Source organism: Monodelphis domestica, chromosome 3, assembly GCF_027887165.1.
Source record: "Monodelphis domestica isolate mMonDom1 chromosome 3, mMonDom1.pri, whole genome shotgun sequence".
Taxonomy (NCBI): Eukaryota; Metazoa; Chordata; class Mammalia; order Didelphimorphia; family Didelphidae; genus Monodelphis; species Monodelphis domestica.
Window position 1 is genome coordinate 47,690,810 of NC_077229.1, and position 16,080 is coordinate 47,706,889.

The following is a 16,080-nucleotide window of genomic DNA, read 5'->3' on the forward strand; positions in this document are numbered from 1 at the left end:
GTTGAAACTTTAAAAGAAAACTGATTACAAATCTCAGTAGGTCCAAGGTGCTAACCTTATTAAAATGCAGCAATAGTCAGTTTGCAGATTCCTCCCTCAAACCTTTTCCATACTGTTTTCCTATTTACTCTAAAGATGATTTTCTTAAAACTTTAGTCCTAGAAGCAGAATTTATGTTGAGTTAATAAAACTCCATACCTGCTAGAGGGAGAATAAATAATCCTCAGTCACATAAGGCACTACTTACTCCCTTTTCCACCAGTCAAGAAAATTGGCAAACAATCTCTTTTGCCTCTTTGTCACCTTTCTAATTACCATAAAGATTCAATAACTCAAAAAAGTCAGAAAAAATAGATCAGGGAAAGACTAAGCTGAAGTAAGAAATTAATTCTGGTTCAGTTGGCATAAAGCAGTTAATCCACTGAAGCAAAAAGATCTGGCTTTTAATGAGAAATAAAAATATTGAACAATAAACAGCCCTTTTTGAAAGGTCAACCCTTTTAGCCTATAGAGCATTAAATCTATATATAAGGACCCTTACTTAGTCTTAATAAAAGTGTCTAAAAGAAAAAAAAAACCAAAGATCTGAAATCCTTCATCTAATAAGATGAAGAACCTTCAAAAGCTTATCCCAGAAAAGCCATACAAACAAAGGCAATCTATCCAAAATCCATAAGCTAATCTACATTTTTAAAAATGTGTTTCAGAATAGCTTCAACACAAAGCATGCTTTTATATTAAGGAGTTTGGGTCAGAAACTAAAGCCTACCCCAATTTGAACTCATTAAAATATTAAGAGACCCTCAGAACCACAGGACCTCAGAGTCAGAAGTGGCATCAGATCATCTAGTCCAGTGCCCCAAAACCTCAAATTGAAATTGGGTTCCTGTAGGTCACATATTGGCTTAGAAAATCATAAATTAACAGTATCTATGTTGTACTGTATTTTTATTTATTTTGTTAAATATTTCCCTCGGTGATCGAGTAGTCTCTCTGTGATCGAGTCATTCTCGCTCACTGAGAGACTACCACTACTACTACTAAATATTTCTCAATGACATTTTAGTCTAATTCCTACCTGTGGGCAGGGTGTTTGACACCCCTGATCTAGTCCAACTTCTAAATCACCAAGAACCCTTTTTATAGTATTGCTTCCAAGTCTCTTAGGATCCATGGAGAAGAAATCCATTCCTTAGACAGGCATATTTAATCTACTTTTGCCTACATTTAATCACAATAAAGGAAATATTTTCATCTATCAAACTAAAATATAACTTATTCATGGCCTCCTAGTCCTACTCTCTGGGTCTGAGCCAAACAAGACAAATCCCTTGTCCATCCACAGCCTTTCAAGCAGTTAGTCATTAAAGCTCACATTCACTACCTTGGAGTTCCCGGAAATGTTAGAATCTGACCAGAAAAGTCTGATAGGTCTGACTCTGCTTAAGTAACATCTCATCTATACTACATCAAACCAAAAGAACATTAGACTGCTATACAGCCAATACATGCTAGAATATACTCAGCAAGAAACAAACAAGGAAATCCAGTCATTCTGTTAAATTACAGAACAACAAAATAGGTTTAATTTACGAGTTTACCAGAAGCAGAGAATTCTCCATCAAAAGCTGGAGACAAGTAAAAGAAAGGCAACCACTAAGTGAGTAGGAACAGTTTTATTTTTGCTGTTCTCTTAATTTGGCTAAATTCCCTTCAGATGACAGAAAATGCTTTCACCCCACATGTTAGTTTATATTGGAACTACCAATATATTAAAGAATTTTTCTCACTATACATCACTTTGTCTCACCTCAAAAAAAAAGGAGAATTCATATTGATTTCTAATATTACTTTTAGTTTTCCTCCCTTAAAAAATCTGGAAAAGGTTGAACGAATGTTAAAAAACCAAGAAGACATAGCAAATCTTTATAGACTGAAAAGATAAATTATTAAAGAGAAAGAGAGTAAACAGTGCCTTATTTATGAAGGCTGAGTGAATGCCCTTTTTGATTCCTGCTTTCTGGTACATTGCTACAAAGACTATACAAAAAATACTCTTAGGGATGGCAAAGGAGAGATATGTAAATATAACTAGAGTATTTTCAAAAAGTTTATAAAGAAACAAAACTTTGTAATTTATACGTATTCACTAAAAACTGATACTTTTAAGACAACTGAGTCCAAAAGGAACTTTTATCTTTACCACTTAAAATACACAGAAAGTCAAATGCCAGGATAAGTGTAACAACAGAGCTCAAGGAATACGAGCTATACACTTCAAGAGAGCAATTATTGGGGTAAGAAATAGGGGCAGATAATTTCAATGCTTTTAGTATTTCCAAAATTTTGATAAGCTTGTTTATGTAGTAATTTTAAATTACTTAACATGAGATTTTTTTAAATGTACTGGTTAAATAAATGTACCTGCCAATCAAAAAAATGTTTACTTAAGTTTAAAGTTTTCAGTTAAATGGATGTTAAATTTTGCTATATGTAAATTTTAAATTTTACTATAAATTTTAGTATATTGTTAGATGTCAACACTTGTAACACAGGGAATGGCAATGACTTTAAAAAATGATTTTTAAAAATAATATCCTCAACCCCTAATTTTTACTGGCAGCCTCCTAGAGAACAAATGTTTATAGCAACTCATTTCCAATCTTTACAAAGAGCCCAGAAGAATGCTTGTCAATGGAGCAAATTAATAAAAAAAAATAGGAAAAATACAATAAAGATCACATAGCACTATCCCAATATGATTATTAGTATAGAAATGTAGCAGCTTGAAGTTATCACCTACATTCTCAATTGATACTTTTTTTCTTTGTTCATTTCCTTGTGCAGATTTGATATATCCTTCTTCAATATGTGCTCTTTTAGGTTGATTTTGTTTTAATTTTTGTGCCCATGATGTTAAAGATTTGCTATTAAAAAGGAAAGAACAAAAGTTAGCTCCTTCATGTGCCATCTCACACAGAGAAAAAGATATTTCACCTCCTGGAAGAGAGAAAAGGAGAAAAAGAGATTCCATGTATGTGTGCCTCTCTCACTCTTTGAACTCAGTTCTTCCCAAGAGTGGTGTTGATCTATCATTAACTTGCATTTATCTATCTGTACCTTTTTGTATATTCTCTCTTGGCATAAAAACACACTAGCAAGTGATGACTATGCATTTTGTGGCCATGGAATAGAACATAACTAATTGGCTCAATCAGGCCAATGTTTAACATTTTGTCACTGCCCAATGTATTTTTTTGTTTTAAATTCTTACCTTCCATCCTAGAATCAATATTATATATAGGTTCCAAGGCAGAAGAGTGATAAGGGCTAGGCAATTGGGGTTAAGTGACTTGCCCAGGGTCACACAGCTAGGAAGTGTCTGAGACATTTGAACTCAGAACCTCCTGTCTCTAGGCCTGGTTCTCAATCCACTAAGCCACCTAGCTTCCCCTCCCCCACTGCCCCATAATGTTTTTAAAATTATTATAATAAACAGTAGAAGGGGCCTGTGTTCATACATTTCACTTTAAGAAAATTATATGCGTATGTATATACATCCACACAAATATATGTGTATCTGCACATGTATATATGTATGAATGAAAAAAAATATATTTACCTCCTAGTTTTCACTGGCAACTTCCTACAGAACAAATGCTAATATAAGCAACTTATTATTTCCAGTCTTTACAAGCAGAGCCCAGAACTGCTTGTCAGTTATATGTATATATATATATATATGTATGTATGTATATGTGTGTATAGGTATAGACATATATAATATAGTGAACTATAAATATACATGTATGTATATGTCACATATGAAATTTATATATAAGTTTGTATGCAAATATATAACACATTTATGTATAAAATTGAGCTTTACAAAAAAAAATCAGTTGGATAGGAACTTCATGTTTTTTTAAAAACTGTTCCAAAAAACAAAATAGATTATGTATAAAATTATTTTACTACTTAATGAACTCACTGGAAAAACTGAAATATAATTCAATTTTTAAAAATGAAGGTTGAAATGTTTTGCTAATACATCAAACATATAAAGGAGAGTATACTTTATGTTTATTTATCTACTTCAAATGCATGCATAACAAAATTCCCACTGCTGAGAAAATGTGGAAATCTGTTTTCTAATGATGTCAAGTAACTGAAAAATACAATGGGGACTTTCTAGTTATTCCTTATTTCAGATAACAGTTTGTAACAATCTAGCATAAACTTGAAGGAATTCAGATTTTATAAAGGTGCATTTTTTAAAATTATGTCAACAAACATTCATTACACTAATTTACCAAGAGCTATAGATATTTAAGAGTAATCTAACTGATTGTTTCTAATAAAGAGTAAAAAACCTGGGAGTCAGGATTATATAACTTAAAACTAAGGCAGAATTGTTGTTATAGACTCAAAAGAAACAGTATTCCAAATGAGAGTGCTGTCTTTATCGATCTAATAAATATTATGTAATTCAGCAAGAAAGTGACAAGTGAGATTACTTTAAGCAAAATTACAAACATCATAAACTTATTGGTATGCTGTTTGAGAAATTTGAGAAAACAAAGCTTAAGATGAACCAATGGGAGGAGTAGTTTGGGAAATCAAAATTGAATTGTTATAATTGTCTCTGCCATCTAATAGTATAAAAGGGATCCTGGGGTTCTCACAGGCTAGGCAACAAGGCACAGCAAGAGCCAGATCTGGTAGGTCCTATCCACCAAGCTGCAAAGGCTTTAGGTAGAAGTTAGTTATGAATATATATGTCATCCAGGAACATATGGCATATGTGTCTGTCTGTCGCTAGGTATTTATGTCACCTAGAAATCAGTCTTAGTAAATTGGGAGGGTTCCTGCCAAACTGTCATCAATGGGAAGAATTTTTCTGGCCATAACAACCCTCCATGACCATTTAACCTTAAATTTTTACAATATTACCATTTGAATTTCCTCCAAAGGGAGCAATCATAACTATGAAATCAGAAATCTATGAAGCATTAAAATAATCTAACTTCAACACAATCTGTAATCTACCAATTAGCATATCTGTTTTGGGAAGTCCAATCTAATAAATATTTCAAGTATCTAGTCATCACTCTTTGACAATATTCCAAATAAAAATATTTATAAATTACCCTCAACTTAAGAAATGAACAAATAAAATTATCTTCAAAGTATGAAAACTGAGCACTCACCCGTTTGTTTTTCCACAATGTGCTTCAGAAATTTTATTTTCACTGGTAAAACTATGTTCATATTCACCAGGAAAAATAGAGACATCCTCTTTGAGTGATGAGGCATACTCTTCTGGAGTTTGCATACACAGGTTCTTGTTCTTGACATCACTTACAAAGGAATCTTTCTGGGGCATAGGGTTGATATGTTTGCCTTTGGAAATGTCTTTGTGCTCCTTGAATTCTTTTGAATCTTTAGGTTTGTAAGGATTTCGTTCTGAGATATAAAAATTACCATACCCACCATTATTCATTGAAATACTCTCCATACTGCTGTCTTGATGTGAAGAAAATGTTTTGGGCCGAATTTCAGATTCTTTAAGTTTAGGATAATTGACAACATACTCATTTCTTTCACAGCTTTCAGAACACAACCCCATTTGACTTTCTAATGTAGAAAAATTGCTTGTCTGTTTTTCAGGGGAATGTCTGTTATTAGAAGGCCATGAAGCATTATTCTTCTGTAACTTAACTAAATTTCTTAACTCCTCCTGAATACGCTGAAAATAAAATGCAGTGAAATGTGTAAGAAGAATATGAAAGCACATTAAACAATGTCACCTGAACATATTAGTAACATTCATATATTTTTACAAGTCGTGATAAAATATTCTCTACCTGAAATATTTATTCTAGAACACTCACATACTAATACCAGGAATATTATATAAGTCAATCTAACTCAGAGGGACATCAAATTGAAAATACACAAAGGCAAAGGAGAGCTGAACATGCAAACAAGTTCTCACTTTGATCTGGTTACTGAATTTTTCTTGCTGCACAATGATCTGCTTTTGTCGATGGTCTTCCACCAAACTGAATAGCTGTAACCACTTAGCCTAGTAAATTTTTAAAAAAGAATAATTCAAAAGAGAAAACTGTTTTAGTCATCTGAAAGTAAAATATGACAGCAATGGATATATATGAGTCTAAACAAAATATGTTGTCACTGAATAGACTACAATAAAAAATTTCTAAAAGCAAAGATGACAATACAGGACACCTTCGAAACTAGTCTAATCCTTTAACTAGAGTTTTGGAAAAATTATTAAGAATGTTATCTTTGAAATGACCTTCAATATCATGTGAAATGTTCTACTTCTGGTGGCTCTTCAATTTTCAGAGGCTCTTAATACTTTGGTCTCAAGTTTCCCTCAAGTTTCTTTCTCCTTACCCCACTGACATCAAGCAGTTTAAATAATTTCTGAAATAATACTTAAATGCTCCTAGGGAAAGAAATCTTACACCATAAAGCCAAAAAATTCTTCTATGCTATGAATAATTACTCCAAAATATATTATCTTATCTGTCTTTGAGTTGATAGTCATACACAGTTTGTTTTTTGTTTTTAAAGTAAAAAGAAGTTATAACAAATGAATAAGCTATGCTATATATCAAGGAATCCTAATAATAGATATCCTTTGATCTCTTCTCAGACTATCTAAAATATTATTCTTTTTTTAGACCCTTACCATCTGTCTTAGAATCAATAATAAGTATCAGTTCCAAGGCAGAAGCAACATGAACATGGGGGAAAAGGTAGGCAATTGGGGTTAAGTGATTTGCCCAGGGTCACACAATTAGGAAGTATCTGAGGCCAAATTTGAACTCAGAACCTCCCATTCCCAGGTCTCCTACTGAGCCACGTACCATTCCCCATCTTAAATATTTGGAAATGCATAAAATAAAATACATAGGATTATATAAAGGAAGCCAGAGATTAGTGATAATAAGGATGTAATTTTTTTCCCATCCAGGTTCATGGACCTTCTGAAAATATAATCCCTGCCATACGAGGTCTTGAGTTCCAATGATAGGTAGAGCTCCCTTGCAGCTTTCTTTAGATAAACTCAACAAACCTTTATTAAGCATCTACTATGGGCAAGGTACTAAAACCACAAAGAAGAATATTAAATAAATGGTTATTGCCTCAAAGAGTTTTACATTTTTTATAATTCCATTACTCCTTGTTATATAACTGGTTCAAACAATTCAATGAGTATGTCCCCAGCAGACCAAAGTGGAAAATGAAAAATGAAAAATTCAGTTGTCTGGATGGTCTTGTGTCCAAAAGTCACTCATTTTTTCCAACACTAAGACTGCTATGGTTTCAACAAAAGTCTAAATACATTATCACATATTTTAGATCTATGCAATATAATCCTGAGGAAAGGAAATTTGAAAGATTGAAAGAAAATATCAAATAGAATTAAAGTGTCAGAATTGGAAAAGATCTCAGAGGCCATCTATTTCAGCCTGTATCTGACAAAACTCTTCTACCACATATTTAAAAGTTTAAAGCTTCTTTCCTATAATTGGCCTCATATACTACCCTAGCTGTATGGTCCTGGGCAAATAACTTAACCCCAATTGCCTAGCCCTTACTGCTCTTCTGCCTTGGAACCAACACACAGTATTGATTCTAAGATGGAAGGTAAGGGTATTTAAAAAACATAAAAAAGAAAAAAAGCTTCTTTCCCAATTCTCCTCTTCCTTCCCAATCTGAGAGGAATAATTTTTCTAAGTTAAATTTACAATAAAACATGAAAAGATAGCCCACTTATGGGGGAATAAAATGATCTTATTTAAATAAGATATTAAGTATTTCTTCTAAATCATGTAACTTTGGAGCAGGATATATAGGATAAATTAAGCCTTGATTTTTTTAATGAAACTAAAATCTAGATTATGACATAAGATATTCAAGGTTTCTGTAAATGAAACCCCAATGTTTATTAATATTTATTAAAATTTGCTGAATTTAAACTAAATCAAAACTGGAGTATTTTACTCAGTCCTGAGGGAATGAATCACAAAAGCAGTAGAGCATAGAACATAACAGTGCTGATCTTAGGAGCAAGAAGGCCCAGATTCAGATCCCACCTCTCATACCTTCCATACACACTGTATATACATTCTGTATGTATATGTTATCTGCCCCATCAAAATGGGAGTTCCATGAGGTAAAGGACAGTGGTTTGGTCTTTTTTTGTATCTCTAGTGCCTGGCACACAGTAGGCACTTAATAAATGCTTGGTGACTGTATGTCCATGAGTAATTTCATCTCCCCAGAGCTAGTTTCTACACTTGTAAAAAAGAAATCATATCTGTAGTTCATTAGCTTAATTAACTCTGTACTTCTGAAAACTGCCATAAATTATTATTATTACAGCATAACTGAATCAAAATTATTTGTATCCACTTGCCATGTCACTATATAGTTACTCTATTTTGATTACTTTGGTAAATAGACCATTGAGAAGATAATGTTCTTCTATCAGATTGTATTTTATCTGAAATATCCCAGAGATACATGAAGTATAGATATATTCTCTACATTAAATATTTTATATAAAACTTGCTATTAAAATCATATAAAGAGGGGGCATCTGGGTGGCTCAGTGGATTGAGAGGCAGGCCTAGAGATGGGAGGTCCTACATTCAAATCTGGCCTCAGACACTTCCTAGATATGTGACCCTGGGCGAGTCACTTAACCCCCATTGCCTAGCCCTTACCACTCTTCTGCCTTGGAACAACTACATAGTACTGATTCTAAGGCAGAAGGTAAAGGTTTTAAAAATAAATAAAAGCATATAAAGAGGTAGATTTAATTAAATGATAACATAAAAATACAAATAATGGCTATTATTTTTAAATTCTTAAAAGGCCTGTCATTTATTTGTGGTTAATCTTAACATTATTTTCTTTTTACATGCATCTGCATGATGTGCACAACTACTTGGTACTCTCAAATTATACTACATTTTCAACTATTTTACTTTGAACTAAATTTCTACCTTATTTAAGGTCTTTTGCATCATATACTGCCAAAATGAAAAAAAAAAGCCGTTTATACTTTGTATTAATTACTTGTACAAAAAGGAATAAAAATATTAACTGCATTCTCAAAATATCACTCAAATAGTTGAAAAGAATATGATGGGATCATAGTTTTAGGGTTGATAAGGATTTTAGAAACCCCTCATTTTACAACCAAGGAAGCTGAAGCCCAGAGAGGATTAATAACTCATTCAACATTGTGATAAGACTCAAATTCAAACCAGAAGTGGATCTGAACTTTCTCTAAATTCATGCTAAAAAGTACAAAATATTTTAAGCAATTCTTCACTGAATTGGTTAATCATGCAAATTCCAAAATTTTTATAATGATTTGGTGCTTATTACTTATGCCACCACCTTTTGTTTTAATTTTGTTTTTAACTAAATTGAAAAAAAGGAAAAACAATGTGGATGCTGACATGATGGGTAAATTTAGATGGATGCTTCTTTAGAACTTAGAATTCCCAAATTCAGTTGCTGTTGAAAAATAGCAGTTACTAGTTAAACAGATGTGAGTTCGTTAAAATTAATAAGCCCTTATCTACTTTAAGACATGTTAATAAATATCTTCTTATTCCAAAAAAATGAAAAATGTGTGTGTTTTATATCTTTAATGGTAAATTAAAAGCCTTTACTTTAGCAAAGGCTAATAAGGAATAATTATAACAACAATGTAACAATAGCTAACACTTACAAAGAGCTTACTATGTGCCAGGCACTGTGCTAAGTACTTTGTAATTAACTCATTTGATCCTCATATCAATCCTGGGAAGGTAGGTGCTATTAAGATCTCCATTTTATAGACAAGGAAACGAGGCAAACAGAGGTTAAGACTTGCCCAGTCACACAACTACAAAGTGTCTTCAGAATGAATTTGAACTCAAGGAAAAACAAACAAAAAACTTCCATTATCCATATATAAAAATTTTGAAAGCTACTGACTTTTAAACTTTGTAATATTTCACTGACAAAATTTCAATAATTACAAATAATACAACTCCTAGAGATAGCTTTCAGAAATCTTTCAATTTAACCCACATTTCCTCTGTCATTATAATAAGAATTTCCTACAAATGGCAAATGTGATCTGGGACTAAACAGAAACTTTGGTTTAGAATTGCTTTTGAAAATTTAAAACAAAGCAGGCTTTGGGTAATTTTCAAAGAATTAAAATATGAAGTGTATATCTATGATTTTTTTCAAATTATTCAATTTGTTAAAATTTTTTTTGCTACCCTGCAGGTGAATCTGGTACAAGTACAAACTCAGAACAAGAACAAATTAGTATTGCAAAATACATCTACTTATTGTGCATGGCACTTAAGTAGATGTTGATAAGACAAGCATTTTGGTTATCTTTCACTCTATAAACATTCAATAAATTGCATATTTAACAATCCTAAGTACCTAAGTAATGCAAAGCTTTTTGGGTTACAAAGAAAGGGAAGTAGTGTAGAGGAGAGAGAATAGGAGAAAAGGTGAGGAAAGATTAAGAGGAGGAAAAGAAAGGGGAAGAGAGAAAGGGAGAGGGAGAGAGGGAGAGAAAGAGAATTAACAAAGGAATGAAGCCAAATTTCTCTCTTCTCCAAGAAGAATTCTATGGAACCTCCAATAGCTACCTCACACTTCCTCCAAATTTCAGAATCCGCCTGGCCAGAGTTTTGTAGATCTTGCATAAAAGTGGTTAGGAATTCAACAGCACTCCGAATTACAGAGATTCTGGTCTTCCCTGAGAAAGAGGACAACCCATTTGTACTTAGGAGGAGACGGTTTCTGCTTCTGTGGAAACATAAATAATGCAAAGGGTTTTCTTCATTCTCCAGAACTGCTGAATAATTCACTAGTTCAGATTAAGCAAAGCAGCACAAAACCACAGGTATTTAATTCTACTTAATGAGACCTCATTTGCTGAAAATCTGATCAAAGGATTATATATAATAATAAAAGAGAAAGAAATAGTGATAGCTCTTTATTTTAAAAAACACACAAAAAAAACTCAATATTTCTCCAAAGGTATCAGCTTTCCTGAAAATGAAAAAGAAAAAATAAAAAAATTAATGCAACTGTATGTCAAAACTTTGTTTCTCACATCTAAAATATCATGAGAATCTTTCCCCAATGATTACTGAATTTATACCATGTCTTTGAGAATTACAGTGAAACCTCAACTAGAATTCACTAACTAAATATAAGTATATAAATATATTGGAATGAAATTTATCTACGAATGGATGTGCTAAGCAAATTAAAATTGTAAACAAAAAATATTTAGCCCATTTGATGTTAGTTTAAAAAGCTATTATGGAAAAAAAAACCAACTCTTTTTTAATACAGTGACTTATTTCAGATTTTCAATTATATCAATCAAACCAGACCACTACAAAGCCTCCTCTCAGTAAAAAGAAATCTTCATTTCAAAAAACAATGTGGAATGTAATCAAATATAGTAGACTTCTCTACTAGCAGCAATGCAATGATCCAGGACAATTCTGAGGGACTTATGAGAAAGAATGCTGTCCACATCCAGGGAAAGAACTGTGGGAGTAGAAATGCAGAAGAAAAACTGCTTATCACACAGTTCAATGGGGATATGATTGGGGATGTAGACTCTATAAATGATCACCCTAGTGCAAATGTCAATAACATAATAATCCACCATCAGTGAAATCACCAGTCCACCAAACAGTTTCAGATTATTATTACAATTAGTATTATACATGGCATAAAATAGCATCATTTTAAATGTGAATTATTTTTTAAGTTAAAAGACCAGCCGTTATGTTATGTGTTAGGTATATCTCTTCTCCTACATCAAGTATAGGCTAAAACTTCAACTATCACAAGCCCTTGAGAAATGAGTTATTCTGGACAATCAAGATTTATCCCTTTAAGTACCAAAATATTTTGGCCATATTAAATAGAAATCTTTCCCAAAATGTTTTCTAATTCCCATCTTTCTAAACAAACAATTTAAACTTTTCTTGATGTCTCAGTCAAAATCATTATGAATTACTATGTGATTAAAGCCTGATGTGTACTTCATCCCCCTTTTTAAAGATTTCTAAAACATTTTACATATATTAACTCATTTGTGTTATGAGATAGAGTAACTGCATTAATATCCTTAGGATCTAGAAGTATGTGGGACTGCCCAATGTTACATTAAAAACCAATTATATATTTTGGAGGTTTGCACTAGTATTATTGTGTTTTCCCAATTTTATGTCCTTGATATCAGTACGTCAACTACCACTCCTCATTATTAAAGTGTCTGCCAAAGAACTCTTGCTCTCAACTTTTAATTTGCTATGGATTTGACTAAGTTGATCAGAACTTTATATAAAATAGACTCTAAATGAGGGGCTAATGATTTATGAGTCAAAGTATGTGAACTTTGTGACAAAGATTTTTGATGTTCAAAAGTCTTTTTCATTTCTTTAGGTTTCAGTCACATTCTAGATAAGTGATATTGCTGAAGTGTAGTTCCAAACAAGAAAGGTATTAATATATTATAAACTACCAATTTTGTAACTTTAAGATCAAATATTGGAAATAATCTTTGAGGAGACCCAATATAAGATCTCAAAGCAATGTGATTTCCAAATGAAGGGTTTCCGTAAATGATGAATCATAAAAATATTAAAGATACATTCAAAAGCTGATGTTCAAAAGCAACATGTTCAGGGATCAGACTTATCTGGATATATTATTAATATTTCACATGGTTGATCTATACTGAATCCTTAAATTGGATTGGGTAAAAATATTGTTGAACTTAAAAATTAAGCTTTTATTATTGTGAAGGGCTGCAGTTGCTGGCAGACAGGTGGAAAGGGTTTTTTGGAAACTCAAAGACCTAAACTTTCCATCTGAAAAAGTTCTGACCAGGGTTCTGGGAAGAGTTTTACACTAGTCAGGAAGGTCTAGCAAATAACTTCTTCATGGCTACCTGGCTGAACAATTGTATTACTACCTGTTTCATTATCTTTGTAATTGGAGTTGTAATCTTGTGTAAAAATATTTGCTGCTTCTTTTGTCTGAGGGTAACCAATAACCACTAATGATGTGTTAAACCATATAATAAACCAGTCAGGATCAGAGAAGAGCACGGGTTCTCTCTCTGACTTGTCTCCATGACGGACACACCCAGTAGGATCTTTCTGTGTCTTTAGTCTCTCATTTTCTCTATGCTCTTCTATCCCCAATCTTAAATCTGTTTTTTCCCCATATGTTTTCTAGTCCTTGGCTTCCCTACTAGGTGATTAGAACCCAGGCGCATCTGTGAAGGGGTAGGAAGGACCTCTTCACCCAACCCTTCCCAAAACCTCATGTATAAGACCACAGACTGAAAAGCAAGTTACTGTTTATCTGTTCCTCAGAGAAAAGTAAAGTATTCAAATATGTTTAAAAAAGTGGTTAACATGAAAAAGGAAAGTTAAGACAAATTGATATAGTGCATAAACTAATTAATTATACCTAAATAATTTCTGGTTACATAAATATCACTAAGAAACTATAGAATTCAAAATTCAAAAGGATAAGATTTAGCATGAATTTGTGTACTATGCAAATATACATAATAAATAACACTTGTTTGAGATGCTCAATTATCTGTCGAATTGAACTGTTAGATGGAATTAATATGTATTACCATATATAACTGCTTAAATTTTTTTCATACTTTTCCATTGTTACCTGTTAGTAATTAAGCTATTTCCAACAGAATTGTCAGTATTTTTGACATCAGATTCTATAGAAGATGGAAAGGTTTCTTGTATAGTTTTCACCAAGTCCAAATCTTCCATAGTATATGTCTAATTTAGGAATGTAGTTACATTCTTTTATTTGAAAAAGTAGCTTGACTTCATTGTTTGAAGAAATTGAATCCGATTCATCTTCAGGTACTTCATCATCTAGGGACATTTTCAGTTCCTAACATTCAGAAGCATAAAGTCCTAAGCTTCCAACAGATTCTGAAAAAATGAATGGAAAAGACTTAAAAGCTACTAAATATATCTCCTGTTCTTCCATGACTGGAAATATTTTAATTTTTGCACATAAATCTACATATGAAAAGATGGAATTGTAAAATCACATCACTTTTTTTAGTGATATTACTGAATTTTCTAAAAAAGAAAATCTATCTCCTAAACACAATTCTGTTACATAACAAATAACACTAACATAAGTTCGACTAGGGCACATGGAAAAGTAACTCATTTTGCTGTCTGTGGTTTTGTACATGGATACTTGTTTGCAAAAACACCAATATAACTTTTGCTTAGTAACTCATTTGGTTTCTTTAATTAAGCTCTGTGATTTAGAACTATTTCTGTATCAAAGGCTATTTATGCTCCATACCCATCCTGATATGTCAATTCAAATAATAAACCTCCTTCAATAACCTCAGGTCCTTAAAATACACACAGAAAATATCAAAATTTAAAACCTAGGATTAAAAAATGCAAATTATTCTACACATTTACCCACAATTTTTTTTTACTATTTTCCAACTTGAGACCTATTTATAAAGGGGACATGATTAAGAACATCCCATAAAAAAGACATTTCCCGAAGACATAAATATAAGAATGAAAGGGGAAATAGAACCAGCTGAGTAGCTTTCTCCTCAGTGGTTCCGGCAATCACACCAGCTGAACACCATAGTTACAGAAGGAAAAAAAAAAGTCTAGACAGCATCTACACTAGCCAAAAGGATAAAATAATCTGAATTCAAATCAGCTTGCCTCTTGTGTGTCGGATTTCTATCTGGAAAACAAGCTTCCTGAGAAGACAGATTTGCATGTCAGGCTATTCCTTTCCCAGTGAGGTAATCCTGATGCAGTGGATGGAGATGTAGGTCCAAGCTGAAATTCAAAAGCGCTTTTCTAGTCAGGAAGCAAAAAGGAAAAGAATAAATTAAAACGAAGCACCAGGCTCTTAATGTGGAATCTGTCTAAATTAGCCCGATTGGAAATTCTGATACTGAAAAAAAAAAAAACCGGTGCGGACTGGTGTGGGTTTTCCCTTCCTCTGTCACAGAATACGGGTTCATCAGCTTTTGCCTCTTCCTGCGAAAATGATGAGGGTTGGCGGTGGGAGAAAGATGGAATTGAAGCCATCCCCCACTAGCCCACGGACTGACCACGGACACAAGGTAGGAAGGGGGAAGGGAATGGCCCCAACTGTTACCCCCAGCCTGGATCACCCATCATGGATGGCCGACCTAGAGACGGCTAGCTACTAAAGCTAAAAGAGATGCGGCCAGAACCAAGTCCGAACGAGGAGGGAAGGGAGAAAGAATGAAAGGGACAGGCTAACCACTGACAGCTCCCGTTCGACCCCGCAGCCTAGAACCCAACAGCCTGCCGAGACACGGAACTTCCAGGTGGTTCCTTCACAAGCCCCGCCCTCGGAAGTCGACTTGCGATTGAGCAATAAAAACGTCACTCACAGGCACAGGCCCCGCCTCCCCGCCCCCACAAACCCTGTCATGAGGTGGCCAAGAGGAGGTTGGGCTGCGGCAGCAAACGCTCCGCCCTGCCCCCGCCCCCAGCCCCCTTACTCAGTTAGCGGGTCTCCCCAAGCCGCCCCAAGTGCCCTTCGGGGAACGTCTCCCCTGTCCCCAACCTCCTAGAGCTCACAGGCCCCATACCTGGGGAGCGCCCTAGCCGATGGTAAGGGCAAGGCGAGCTGCCCAGCGCGACCGTTAAAAACCGAGTGCGTGCACCCCGTGCCCCGCCAGCAATTGGCCGCTCAGACGTTGGAAAGGGGCGGGGGGGAGGGACGGCGGAGGGGAGGCGCGCGCCCGCGCAGGTGCCACTCCCCGCTTCAGGGAGGATTGATTGTGGGGCGTGTGGAACCCAGCCGGCGAGAGGCGGGGCTCCTCCCCTCCCGCCCCCTCTGATTGGCCTGCTCGTACTCTTTCCCATCACGTAGGCGGGACTAACAACGGCTCCCTTGCACAATGTATCTAAGAAAAACGTCAAG

The 16,080-nt window shown here is 34.2% G+C and overlaps 1 protein-coding gene across 15 annotated transcripts in view; it reads right to left on the reverse strand.

The window, feature by feature from the left end:
- MPHOSPH9 (M-phase phosphoprotein 9) overlaps positions 1-15,936 on the reverse strand; it is a 61,850-nt gene extending 45,914 nt beyond the window's left edge. For 5 of the 15 annotated variants that reach the window (XR_008917339.1, XM_056821858.1, XM_016432428.2 and 2 more), the window contains exons 1-7: positions 15,746-15,935; positions 14,838-14,978; positions 13,786-14,063; positions 10,710-10,869; positions 5,999-6,088; positions 5,211-5,749; positions 2,804-2,927 (exon numbers count right to left, since the gene is read on the reverse strand). Coding sequence is in view for 11 of the 15 variants with exons in the window: in XM_056821858.1 (XP_056677836.1) it covers positions 2,804-2,927; positions 5,211-5,749; positions 5,999-6,088; positions 10,710-10,869; positions 13,786-13,895 (1,023 nt within the window). In the remaining 4 variants the exon portion in view is untranslated. Of the gene's footprint in view, positions 1-2,803; positions 2,928-5,210; positions 5,750-5,998; positions 6,089-10,709; positions 10,870-13,785; positions 14,064-14,837; positions 14,979-15,411; positions 15,533-15,745 lie in introns of those variants that run through there. The other 10 variants (XR_008917338.1, XR_008917335.1, XR_008917336.1 and 7 more) reach the window with 6 other exon arrangements.
- Positions 15,937-16,080: the final 144 nt, after the last annotated feature.